This window comes from Uranotaenia lowii, chromosome 3, assembly GCF_029784155.1.
Source record: "Uranotaenia lowii strain MFRU-FL chromosome 3, ASM2978415v1, whole genome shotgun sequence".
NCBI classification, from domain to species: Eukaryota; Metazoa; Arthropoda; class Insecta; order Diptera; family Culicidae; genus Uranotaenia; species Uranotaenia lowii.
The window spans coordinates 239,659,239-239,672,722 of NC_073693.1; the positions used below are offsets into that span (position 1 = coordinate 239,659,239).

A 13,484-nucleotide genomic window follows, 5' to 3' on the forward strand; every position below is an offset into this window, starting at 1 on the left:
AGTGTGCTCGGCTTTGATACTTTGGTCATGAATTTGAAGCAGAAGCTCTTCAGCCTCTTTGTAATATCCGGTGGCGGCCTTCGCCTGAGCGTAATTGTAGTTGAATACGTCGTCGTTGACAAAATAGCTGCGGATTGAGTTGAGATACACCAAGACCTCCTCGAATTGACCGTACAGGAAAAATGCGGATGCCATACTTTGGCGACCCGGTATAGTGTCGCATTCCGAAGCAGACCCTCCGACAAGATGCAGACATTGTTGAGCATTTTTCAGGTGTTCTTTGGAACCTGTTTCCTGACCGAGAGCAGCGTGAACTACTCCCTTGAGAATATACTCTTGAGGAACCGAAGGCTGAACCTCTTTCATTAGCTGATGCGCTTCCTGAATTTCATGACGACGCAGATGATGAATTGCCAGATTCAATCGTGCCTCTGGGACGATATCGATTAGCTGCGGTAGAACCTGAAGCGCCCCTTCCCCGTTCCGAAAAACTACCAGGTTGTGTTTAATCAAATCCGATCCAAATGTTCCGCTATCGACTATATTCTTTATCTCCTGTTCAGCTGCTCGACCATTGAATAACCTGAATCGGTTACAGGCTTTCAAATTGATCGCAATCGTACTGTCTGGGTGCTGGTTTAAATACAGTTCCAGAACTTCTTGAGAAATGTCATAATAATCCAGTTTATAGTAGCAAATAGCAATATAAACGTTCAAAGCCAAAAGATCTTTGTTGTCTAACAAGACTCGCTTATAAATATCAATCGCTTCCTGGTAATGCGACCGAAGATAATGCATTCCCGCAAGACTTAGCTGATCTTCGATCACGTCCCTAAGTGATCCATGAAGCTCCATTAAACGATCTTCCTCGCTCAGTTTGTGGGCCAAATGAAACAGCAAACGAATCTTCAACGGGTTTTCCGGCAATTCTTCAACTAACTTCTGCGCCTCATCGTACATTCCCAGATAGAACATACACACACAAATGTTCAATGCCACCTCCTTTTGACTTTTATCTGCGTCGTAGATTTTTTCATACTGTTCCAAAGCCTCTTTATAGTCCCCGATGTGGAAATTGCAGAACGAAACCCATAGCTCTTTTAACGAATCCGCCACTTCGTCGTAATCCTTCGAGCACTGAAATCAATTTAATTATTTATTTCAAAATACGCCTACAAATATGCAAGCAATGACAAACCTGCAGCACAGTCTTGGCCCCAATGTAATCCCGTTTCAACAAAAACTCTTCGAAGCTAGGGATCGTTGCCGCAGATTTGGAACTGGTTCCGGCTGAACCCGACCCGCCACCTGCCGAATTCCGGTTTCCCTTGGCTGACTCCGATTTTGTTCGGGAAAGAATCTGAAATTAAAAGTTCAATAAATTATCAATTTAGTTGAAATAAAATTGTAAAAACTTACCATTTTAACGAATGCAAATCAATTGTTCCCCCTGAATAGCGCGGTGAAAAAACGTTCGGTTGTTTTTCTGTTTGCGGCACTATCGGGCTCCTAGCAACCCTCCAGGCGAGCGAGCCCGGCGGCGCATGGCCATTCAACCATATCGTAGCTTTACTTGTTAAAGGATCCGTTAATTTGAATCTATATTTACGACTGATTTATTTTATGCATCTTGATTGCGATAATAATAAAAATTCTTATAATTTAAATTCTAGATTTTATAGGAATAAACATATATGATTTAAATTTTTTTTTAAATAACTATTTCAATTCAGAGAAGATTTCAAATTCTTATGAAAAAATTGTAATGTATCAGTATTTTAAGCTTCTTCCATTGTTTCATACAAATAAAGATCCAAAATCAACATATATATATGAAAATTAACTGAAGAAGACAATAAAAGTATGGGAAAATAAGATCTGGTTACTACTTGGTTTATCTAAAGGGTGATACGGTCAAAATTTGGTCAAAGGAAAACGGGTGTATATCGGTGAAATCGTTTATTTAAAAATCAAATTAAATTTCTTTTTCAAGTTTAATTAGTATAAAATTCAGGAAAAATATTCAGTTAGGCTTCCGTTTTTCCAAATCCGAATGGCCGGGCCTTAAGCTTAACCCCTGCCATCAGATTTTGTACAGCCACCTTGTCCACCTTCTTCGCCGCAGAAAGCCAGTTTGCCTTGAACTGCTGTTCGTCCTTAGCAGTTTTTTTTGGTCTTCTTTAGGTTCCGCTTGACAATAGCCCAGTATGGCGTGTTGGGAGGGTTCTTGTCCTTGGGAATCACCTGCACGTTGTTGGCGGCGTACCACTCCATGGCTTTTTTACCGTAATGGCAAGATGCCAAATCCGGCCAAAACAGTACGGAACAACCGTGTTTCTTCAGGAAAGGCAGCAGACGTTTATTCAAACACTCTTTCACGTAAATTTCTTGGTTGACAGTCTCGGAAGCTATGAAAATGCTGCTTTTCAAGCCACAGGTACAGAAGGCTTGTCAAACCAGATATTTCTTCGCGAACTATGACAGTTTCATGTGCTTGAAAATATCTGCTACCTTTCCCCTTCCTTTTGCCGTATAAAACTCCTGTCCCGGAAGCTGCTTGTAGTCGGCTTTGACGTAGGTTTCGTCGTCCATTACCACGCAGACAAACTTCTTCAGCATCGTCGTGTACAGCCTCCGGGATCGCGCTTTGGCCGTCGTATTTTGTTTATCATCGCGATTTGGAGTCACTTCCTTATTGTAAGTCGATAGTCTGGCTCGTTTTTTGGCTCGATGCACGGTTGTAGACGATACACCCAGCTTATTTGCGGCATCTCGGAGAGAGAGGTTAGGGTTTCGCTTGAAACTACCGGCAACTCTCTTTGTCGTCTCAGCGGCTTCCGGTTTTCGATTTCCCCCCGATCCAGACTTCCTGGCTGTCGACAAACGTTCCCCAAACACTTTAATTACATTTGTAACGGTTGATTTGGCAACTTTTAGCGATTTTGACAGCTTTGCGTGTGAGTAGCTCGGATTTTCGCGATGCGCGAGCAAAATTTTGATACGCTGCTCTTCTTCCTTGGACAGCATTTTGACAACTGAAGAGTGAATTCCAAAATGAAAATAGAAGCAACATTCTACACACACACACACACCTTCAAAATTAGGGTTGTTCAGGTTTTTTAAATGCAAAATTGAAAGAAATACGTCAAGTTGATATTGACCAAATTTTGACCGTATAACCCTTTATACTTGATGATCTCCTACGTCAATTCAGTTATTATATCCTTTGATTGAATTTCTAAGTTTGGCATTTTGTTACCTGCCTGCATTATTCTGGAATCACATTTTTAACCAATAGAAAGATTTGTAAATTAAAAATTAAAAAAATATTCTTCATTAGGGATGGTAGTTCGTGATAATTCCGAGCAATTTTCCTATAACTGGCTTATTTCAAAAGAAACTATAAAATGATAAAAGAAATTTATTTAAGTAGTGAACCTTCTTAAAAAAATCTCTCTATTTTCCTCATGACTATTGGGTAGTAACATTAAGACAACGAATCTAAAATAAATAAAATACAACAGAATTAAATTCAAATTCCTTGGCAACGGCAACAATGAAATTCAAAACCTAAAATCGGATTTTATTTAGACCAAAGTATCAAATTAAAATCGTACTATCAAATAACAAACGAAATTCAAATACAAAATAAAGAATCTGAGCTACAATCAAAGGAAAGTAGGAATTGCAAAATTTTTAATCCAAATTCAAATGTTTATTTGACTTTCATATCTTTAGTACCTACACAAAAAAACGTGTTCATTTAATGTGTTGAAATTTTTCAAATGTAATGCGGATGAAAACTTAAAATTTAAAAAAATGTTCTAAAAAAATTAGGAAGCTTTTGTCAAAAAATCTTCTAAATGCTACAAAATTAGCTTCAAAAACAATAATTCAGAATGAAAATTAAATTTTCAGGACACAGAATCATAAATTTGGAATAAGATGAGATTGAAAATATAAAAATATTCATGTTAAAAGAATCGCTCAATAAAATTCGCAATTCAACAATGAAAGCGTTTTTTTGATAATAAAATTAATTTGAGAATGATCATTAAGAGAATGAATTGCTAAAAATGTACATCAGAATCAATAGTATGAAATTTGGGCTTGATCAGTTTTGAAAAGTTTCAATTAGAATTCAAATCTTAGATTCAAATTGGAATAAAAATTCAACAGCGGAACTATGTTTTTTTCGATTGATCCTATTTAGTCAACTACAGTTACCTTTTTTTTAAATTAAAATAAACGCAAATTTGAATTATGATCGAAAAACTAAGATTAAAAAATACTCATATTTAAGCTTGCAAAGTGAGCATTCCAGATTTTTTTTTCTCAACCAAGAACATACAATTAGAATGATTTTAAATGTTTCTCTTCACTTTCTTCGCTTTTCCAAATTTCTGCAAATTTTTTTTCCAAAATTGATAATTTCTTATTTTTTTTGAATTTTGACAAATTTTAGGAAAAGTTAATCTTTTCCCCGTGAAATCCGCTACATTGTTTTTAAAACGAGGTGAAAAAATTTCTTTATTAGAACATAATGCGTGATTCGCTGTAAACTCTTGGCGTATTTTATTTTTTCAATAAATAAGAAAAATATATGTATTATTTATTGTAGGGAATGCATTCCAGATTCTCCGGATTTATTCGAACATGCCCAGGTTTGCAAAATATAGTTAACAAATAATGCAAACTAAGGTCTAAATAAGGCTCATTTTTCCTGTGCTTGTTTTATAGAAATTGTATTTTTATGAACTTTGAAAAGAGATTTGAATGCTGCTGACGTGTTTTGATAAAAAAAGTGAAAATTTTAGGTGATTTCAGTCACTTTTTTATATGTAGATTTTTTTTTTCGAACTACAACCAAATTAGATTTGTACGGATTTTGAAAAATTCGAAATAACATGCCCAGATATTAAGGAGTAAATTCAAAAAAAAATCCAACACTTTGTTTTGTGTAGAGATTTACCGAATATTCGGTGGAGTATTCTGTCGAGTTTTTAATAAAAATACAAAAGCGATTATTTCAATTTCCTTCTATTTCTTCCATCTTAATGCCCCTTATGTTCTTTAGACGATTTTTTTTCGACCAAATGATATAACCAGATAATGTGTTACAAGATCTTTTTCAAGTAACAGTTGCCAAGAAATTGTTTGTTAAGTATCGAACTAGATGAAAGTCGAATTTGAACAAGTCATCTACAAAAAAGTTGTTAAAAAGAACGATGATCTTTTTTTTTTGTGATGGTCCCTTAGGCCCATTTGGGTCCTTCCTCCACCCCATACGCTTCTTTAGAAGTGGGAGGGACATTTTATCCTTTGGATATTTAAATTTTACATTTATTTTCTTTTTCTGTACGACTTTTTCGTCTTACTCCCCCTTACCCCCTCTTACTTTCGTCTTACTTTAACCTCAAGCATACCATACTTTAAATCACATGGTCGGACAATTCGGGACGATTTTTTTTTATAATTTAAAAAAGGGGCAAATCCGAACAAAATTTAGGACATAAACATACAAGAGGAAAGTGAGAGTAAATAACTTGAGTTTTAAAGTTTCCATTGTATTACAGCAGCAGTATTAAAATCTAAGGATTAAACAATAAGGCTGGAACAAATATCCATTTCATCTTTTGTCTCCCCCCCCCTTCGAAATTTCCAAATACCCGAAGGGGGAAATAAATAAAGTTTCAAGTATTTCATGGAAATTTTGATAAAAAATTCAAGTATTCGAAAGATTACAAGACAAAAAAAGAAATTTTGGAAGATGGAAGTAATTTCACCATGTGTAATCTTCATTTTATTGAATTTTTTAATAAAAAATAACATTATTTTATAGGTTTTGTGCAATGATATAGTATGCATGCAGTTTTTTGCATACAAGCTTTTGTGAAATTTATTCCAATTTATTTGTTTTTCGCATTATTTTTTTATTGTCCCCCCCTCGCGATGTTCCAACTCTGAGTGACAAAAGAAGGATTGGAAATTTGTTCCGGCCTAATTTATGTTCATTTTGAAAATGTTTAAATATCGTTTTTGAACACAAAATTTGAAATTTTCAAAGCGGAATTAAGTAATTTATTTGATTTAGCAAATAATTTAAATTAAGCCGGTCATCCCGACCAGATTTGAATTATCTCGAATTCTTTATTGGATTTATGGGAAAGCCTGGAATCTGGAATTAACGATAATCAAAGTATAAACCGATACTTGTCTCCATTCCGCATTTTAAATTTTTCGAAGTTTAGACAAATTTAGCTGATTGTCCTCGTTCGGCACAAAAACAACATATTTGACTTTTTATCACTCCACCACCTTTTTTGGGTAATAACACGATTCCAGATTCTACTTAAACAGAGTATAAACTTTGTTGGACCTATTGAAGAGCTTTAGAGATAACATTTGCATTGAGAGGCAGCCTCCTTTGTATTTTTAGAAATTCACCTTGTCAATCGTTATGACAGACTGAGTAATTTGCAGTTTTCACAAATAGTTAGCCTCCTCAAGTACTAGACATTAAATTTTTCAATTTTTTCTCCATGTTTCTCCCCGGGAAATACATGCGAGACTTGTCAACGAAAAGGTTCTGGTAGGAAACCAGACAGGTGGCCGCTAAAGAGTTCGTTTTGCTGTTCATTACAAAAATTTGTATTTTGTTGATTTTACCGGTTGGCAGCTTTTCTACCTTGAAGTCAGGCCTATTTATAAGTGAGCTACACGAACCAAGCAAAAAAAAAATTGATTTTTTATCACTTCCTTTATTCATATTTTTGAAACGCTGAATTGGTCCAGGGTATAGGCTGACGCGAGTCTGGTTTGTGTGCCAGGCGTACTGGGTCCGATTCCCGGTATCGGCAAGAAAACTTTTTGGTTCGAATCCCATAAGTTGCCGACAGGTTAGATGTGTTTTCCCCTATAACTTACTTATAAAACAAGAATGTTCGATCAGTTGCTAGCTGGTCAGGTATAAACACACCCAAAATAAATCGCACGTAGGGGCTACGTGAAAAACTACATAATTTTTATCCAATTGATTTTTACGTAGATGCTACGAAATTGATATGTGAACGCGTCCCTATAAGAATTTGTGCTTCATGGAACGCACCTACATTTTTAGTGAATTTTTTGTCAGTTCGACGTTTGTTTATGAAAGCTACGAGGAATGTTTTTAATATCCGAATGAAAGTATTTTTCTGTTTTTTGCTATTTTCCATAATGATTAAAAAAACTAAATTTTGTTGTGAATAAATTATATTTTACTATCTTTGCACATCTGATAATATGCGAAAACAAGAAGTAGCAACCATCTGATATACCTGAACAAGTAGCACGCATCGATAGAATTGGTTAAGCAATAAAAACAGCACTTGTGTGAGCGCTGCTTGTGTGATTTTTTGCCCGGTCGGGCGCAACCTCATGTGTTCGACCCATCTGAGCTGGTTGTGGGAAGCAATGTGGCTTCTTCGTCACTTGCTACGAACAACCAGCTGTTGCTGGGCAAAGAATCACGCAAGTAGTAATTTACTACTACTAGTAAAGCTGTCGATTACACAATGCCTTAGCTCACATTTTCACCATCTATTCGTTTCTTCTACCCAAAGCGCTCTAGCTTTGACCTTTCCACCTATCAATTTTCATTTCTGTCTTAATTGCTCTCTAATTAGAATTTCAATTTGCCGATATGCCATAAACTTAGATAAGAATATACCCCAGCGGCGATCAAAATAAGATAACAAAATATACATTAATAAAATAAGTATTATTTGAATAAAAAATATTTTACCTTGTCTGTTGTTCCGTAAATGGTGTTCCGTTGCACATCCTACTCGAACAGACCCACCAAAGAACGAAAGGTCATCATCAGTTCCAACGGAAAAGCACTTGTATCCAGAGAAATTGCTATCAGAAAAATGAAAAACAAATATTAGCTGATTACGATTAAGAATTATTATCACTTGCCAAAACGACAAATCCAAAACAGTTGAACTTCCGATCATGATGACAACAGGCACAACGGCTTCAAAAAATTCCACAACATGGAACAAAGCTGACAGACCACAATTCCATATTCTAATTTGAATTTACCACCACACGCTGGAGAAAAAGGCGCAAAACGGATTTGAAATCATCCACTTAGACTTTACGTGAAATTCATGAGTGAGTTATGTGCACCCAAAATAATAAAGAAATTTTTTCTAAGAGATTTTTCACATAAACTATGATTTTGCTGCATAATATCGATTCTACGTGTGTTTTAGCAAGCACAGTGTATGAAGAAAGCCCCAATGTTAACTACTTTACTTCAACATAACTGACGCATGAATTTCACGTAAAATCTAAGTGGATGGTTAATATCCGTTCTGTTTCATTTGTCTCAGTAAATTCTTATTAGAAAAGGGAGTTGTCAGCCAGCTGATTTCGTTAGGTTAAGTGAATGTTTTTGTGTCTGATGATTAAAATAAAATTAGAAGTTTTTAAACCTTTTTCGGAAAAACGAATTGCGAATCAGAACTTAATTGGATTCAGCTTTGTCTTCTTGGTAAGTGATAATGATGCTTATGACTATGAATATTAACGCAACAATGGTAAGTTTTTTTTTCAATATAATAATTGTTTTTTTTATTAAGGTGATTTTTTTTGCAGGATTCCACAAACCAAGCTGAGCAGAAAATAAAATGTTTTGATTGTAGTGTAAGTGAGGAAATACATTCAAAATAAAGTTTTTTAACAGTGAAATTTGGTTTTAGTTCAATCATAATAAATAATGAAGCAAAAAAAAAACAACATAGATTTTATTTCAAAACTGAAAACTTTCTCAGTAGCTTCCACAAACACACCGCGTTGAACCTACTAAAATGAAGTCCCATTAAGCACAAATTCCTATAAGGACGTGTTTACATATTGATTTCGTTGCATCTACGTGAAAATCAAGTGGATAAAAATTATGTAGTTTTTCACGTAGCCACTAAGTGAAGATTATTTTTGGTGTGGAAGTAAAGTAGTTGCACTGACCATACTGACTGGACACTCGATTTCGTTTTCTGGATAATTTTTCCAACAGTACGCAATGTCGATTCCAGAGTGCGCATCTATCGATTTGAAAAATACTATCCCAGTTAGGAAATGCCACCCAACTTTAAAAATAAAACACGCAATTTCTACGATAAAATCAGACTAAACAGGACCGTTTTTCCTACAGGGCATTTTTTGTCAAATTTTTCAGGTTCGCCACCTGCCGTCGGTATTGCAAACCTGCAAAATCTGACGACAAAAAATACGACAGAAAATGGTTGAATTTTTGTTCTCAGTGTCATGTCAGTGTGGTCAGTGGTAGTTGCTACCGGGGCGTCCTTGCTACACTGGGTTACTACAAAATTCACGTAGTTAGAATCGATATGATGCATCAAAATCTTAGTTTACGTGAAAAATACCGTAGAAATAATTTCTAAATTATTATGGGTGCACGGATGCCGGAATACCTGTAAACTAGCCCACCCGATTGACTCGTTCATCAAAAATATCGTACGACGGCCGTAAAGGAAACACGCGGCAAAACAAGTTTTTTCTGAGGATGGCTGAAATTCAGTAAGCCGAAACGTAAAAAAACAGCAGTTGTATTTATCGTCGTAAATCACCGAAAAATATCAATCAAAGAAAACCACAAAATATACTAACATAAACACACGCAACACATTCATTCCATAAAAGTTCATACGAAGCCGTGGGGTCCGGGTATGAATGTTGCATTGGAAATTTGTCGAACTAATTAATCTAAAAAATGCACGTAAGCACATATTTACATAGGCAGAAACTGCGGTGAATCCGTGCACCCATGGTGGATAACCAACATACATACATACATACATACATACTTCCTCTATTCATATTTTCGGATTGAGCTTGAAAAAAACCTCTCACATTACTCTCACTTCATGGAATCAATAATCTTCACTTTTATCCAAATTTTAGCTCACTGTTTGTCCTCTAGGACTTCTCAAACGGTTTACCATGTAAACTTTGGTCGAATAGTTGATTTCCAGCTGTTTTTGTGTCTCTTACTGGAACCTTCCTGGATTTTTCTCGATCTGTAAATGAATTTCAGTATTGGACGCTATCTAAAAAACCAATAGACAGATTGTCACCAAATGTTGTACCCGTACACACTACATTAAATACTAGGTTGCTTCACTGGAAATTTCATCAATTTCCATTCATGCATTCGCAAGTTATTCACGAAACAAAGTGTTGCATTTTTTTTTCGAATACACTCCTTACCAGGTATTTAACAAATTTGTACCTTTTTGGTCAGCCAAAAAATGCGAGAAAAATTGTTCAATTCTTAATCGAAGGGGTCCCCTTAACTTATATAGGAGTGAAACTATTCGAGATAATTTTTTAAAGAAGCCTCCTTACCTGTTATATTAAACATTGAATTCCTATTTTCATTTTCTTTCCTAGTTTTCTAGAACTTAAAACAGTAGGGGAGAATGAGGATACTTGATCCCTGGGGATACTTGTTTCCTCGAAACTGGAATGTCTTACAAAGATCAAATGTTCTAGAAAAATGTGCCAAAATGAGCAAAATTTCAATGCCTGTAGTTTACAAAATTTTAACAAAATAATTGTTTGAGTAATTGAACTTTGTTTGAAAAATTTCACAAAATGTAACTTGAAGATTTTTTTTTCATCACTTTAAAATGTTCCTTACATGGTAAAATTATAAAAACAAATATTTGTTCCAATGTATCAATCGTTCGAGCGTAATATGAACTTCATAATGCCGTATTTTCAAAGCAATGGAAAACTTTCAACTTTTTTCAGAAAAAGTTTGCTAAAACGTTGATTATGGGTACAATTGATCCCCCTTCCAAACGGCATATTCTTCTTCTGAATTGATCGTTATGATTGCTGATTACGAAATTACTGATATTTATCCAAAAACTAATATTTATCAAACAATTGTCTGGAGTAAAGAGCAAAAATAATTAATTTTCTCCTAATTATAAAAAATAGCGCCTTTAAGTATGCAATGTTATTAGCGTTGAGACAAAGTTATAGAATTTTCTTCTTATATTTGCTATAAATTGTGAAATAAGAACAAACATGACCGAAATAGTCAATTAACATTCTATCTTGGGGTTTTGTTTGATTTTTATACGAGATTAGGGCTTCCTGAATAAAAGATCAAGTCTCCTTCAATAGGGGATCAAGTCTCCCCTAACTTCAAAGAAATCGCAATTTTTTACTCCCACGAAAATGCTTCTAGTTCATCAACGGGTTCAATTATCGTTCTAATTTTTGGAGCATAGAAACTTGAAGTTACAAGCTGTCAGAAAATGTCAAAGACGGCGAGTTGCTAATTTTTTCCAAAAAGATATGGTGAAAATAAGAAAAGGGGATCAAGTATCCCCACTCTTCCCTATGGTAAATATAGTGTTTAAATTTCAATTAACCTTGTGGAGGGGGGAGGGAACTGAGCCGAGTACCTGGGGCAATTGCCCCCATTGCACCCCCCCCCTCCTTTATGCGGCCTTGTTATTACTTAAAATAGTGGAAATCTATCCAATCAAACATCGAGTTTGAACATTGTTGTCACTCACGAGCACATATTAGTGTCAAAAAGCCTATAAAGTTAAATTTTTCGACACTGTAGTTGAATGAAGCTTTTAAAACTTCTGATTGTTAATTTGAATTTTGAACTTAATATGAATTCCTTTTATAAAATTATCAGCCTCCTATTTAAGGTATCGTAATCTAAAATTTTAACCATTCATTGACTTTTGTTTAATTTAAGTCTAGTTTAGAAGGAGAGAATTAAAATGACTCAAATAAAATGAACGACGGATCAAAAATTTAAATTGAAAAAAAAAAATGATAACAAGATGGAATTCTAAAACTATTGTGTTCTAGAAAATAGTATAAATTTTTGAGTCATGTCGTCCTTTTCATAGTTTCGATAATTATACACAATCGGAGTCCATAGAGTCCGTGCAATTTTTTTTTTTTTTTTTTTTATGAGATAGAGGAAAGCCCGCGGGAGTGTAATTCTTTCCTGAATTCCTTCTCCCGTAGGCACAAAACCTCCTCTCCATTTATTTTCATAATTTTTTTTCATTTTTTCAATAATCAATTGACAATTCATTTACAATGATTTGATTGCACTTCGATTCACAATTTTATCACTTCCACTGTTTTAAATTTTATTTGAATATTGTTTTTTTTATGTACTGCAACGTTGGTGGCGATGCTGGTGGGGGTGGTTGTGGCGGTGGTGGTGGCTGTAGGGCGGTGGCTGGCGGTAGCGGCGGTGGTGGCGGTTGTGGCGGTGGTGGCGGAAATGATAAAGCAAACATTTGGTTTCGGGGTTAAATACAGCGTGTGATAAGAATAATTGGGCAAAACTTTGAACTTAGGATGAGGAGGACGAATGAGCATCCCCAGTGAGAAAATACTCTTTTGAGGGGATGCTTTCGACGAGATTTTCTAGTTACTGGACATGGCGTTGGGGGCTAAGGCGAAGTCGTTTGACTTCTAATATGAACTTTTACAAGTTTTTTAAATCTTGTTATGCTGTTTTCTGATTTAATGTGAAGTGGAAGGGCGTTATACCGAGAGATACCAAAGTTTGAGAAACTTTGTTTAGCCTTTTCTGTATTCATTCTTCGAATTTGGAGGTTTCCTTGACCTCTTGTTTGGTATCCATGCGCTAGTGTCGGGAACTGAAGGTTTTTGTGTGCTCTGGGGTTATCGAGAAAGTTTTTCATCTGAACTAGTGTCTGCACTTCTCTCAATTGTTTGATGGTGAAAATAGATGCTGCTGAGTTTTGGAATAGCTGATTTGTTGGGTATAGCCGTGGTTTACTGTATACTATTTTCAAGCATCTGTTTTGAATTGTTTGTAACTGCTTCAGTTTGGATTTTGACGCACTTCCCCATATGGCAATCATATACTGCAATTTCGATTGCACATAGGCATGATACATAGTTATCATTTGCTTGGTAGGTAGAAACTTTCTAATCCTCCAGAACAATCCGCAAGTAGCACTCAACTCTTTTTTCAGGTTATCGATATGATCGACCCATTTGAGCTTATCATCAATGGTTAAACCTAAGTACTTATAGTGAGTCGTTTTTTCGATAGTTGTGGAATCGACGACTAGACTCGGTATTATCTGAGCTGTATTAGAACGAGGTGCTTTGAATAAGGTGTATTTTGTTTTGAGGAGATTGAGCGACAGAAGATTTTCAGAAAAATATTCTCCTAATGTCTTCAAATCGAAACGCATATCACGAATTATTTGATCATTGCTTTCACCAATGTACAGCAATGATGTGTCGTCAGCAAAAAGGCGAGATTTTCCACGGAGATCGAGATTCGGCAAGTCGTTGATATAAATCAAGAATAACAGTGGACCCAAGTTGCTACCCTGTGGAACACCAACTGTTAGTGGACGTAGTTGACTGGTGACGTTATTGGCTAT

At 35.4% G+C, this 13,484-nt stretch overlaps 1 protein-coding gene across 1 annotated transcript in view; it reads right to left on the reverse strand.

Moving 5' to 3' along the window:
- LOC129753210 (intraflagellar transport protein 56-like) overlaps positions 1–7,852 on the reverse strand; it is a 13,935-nt gene extending 6,083 nt beyond the window's left edge. Inside the window, exons 1-4 of the mRNA XM_055749008.1 lie at positions 7,787–7,852; positions 1,420–1,567; positions 1,199–1,360; positions 8–1,137 (exon numbers count right to left, since the gene is read on the reverse strand). Of these exons, the coding sequence (XP_055604983.1) occupies positions 8–1,137; positions 1,199–1,360; positions 1,420–1,422 (1,295 nt within the window). The 5' untranslated portion in view covers positions 1,423–1,567; positions 7,787–7,852. The remainder of the gene's footprint in view (positions 1–7; positions 1,138–1,198; positions 1,361–1,419; positions 1,568–7,786) is intronic.
- Between the last annotated feature and the right edge of the window lie 5,632 nt (positions 7,853–13,484).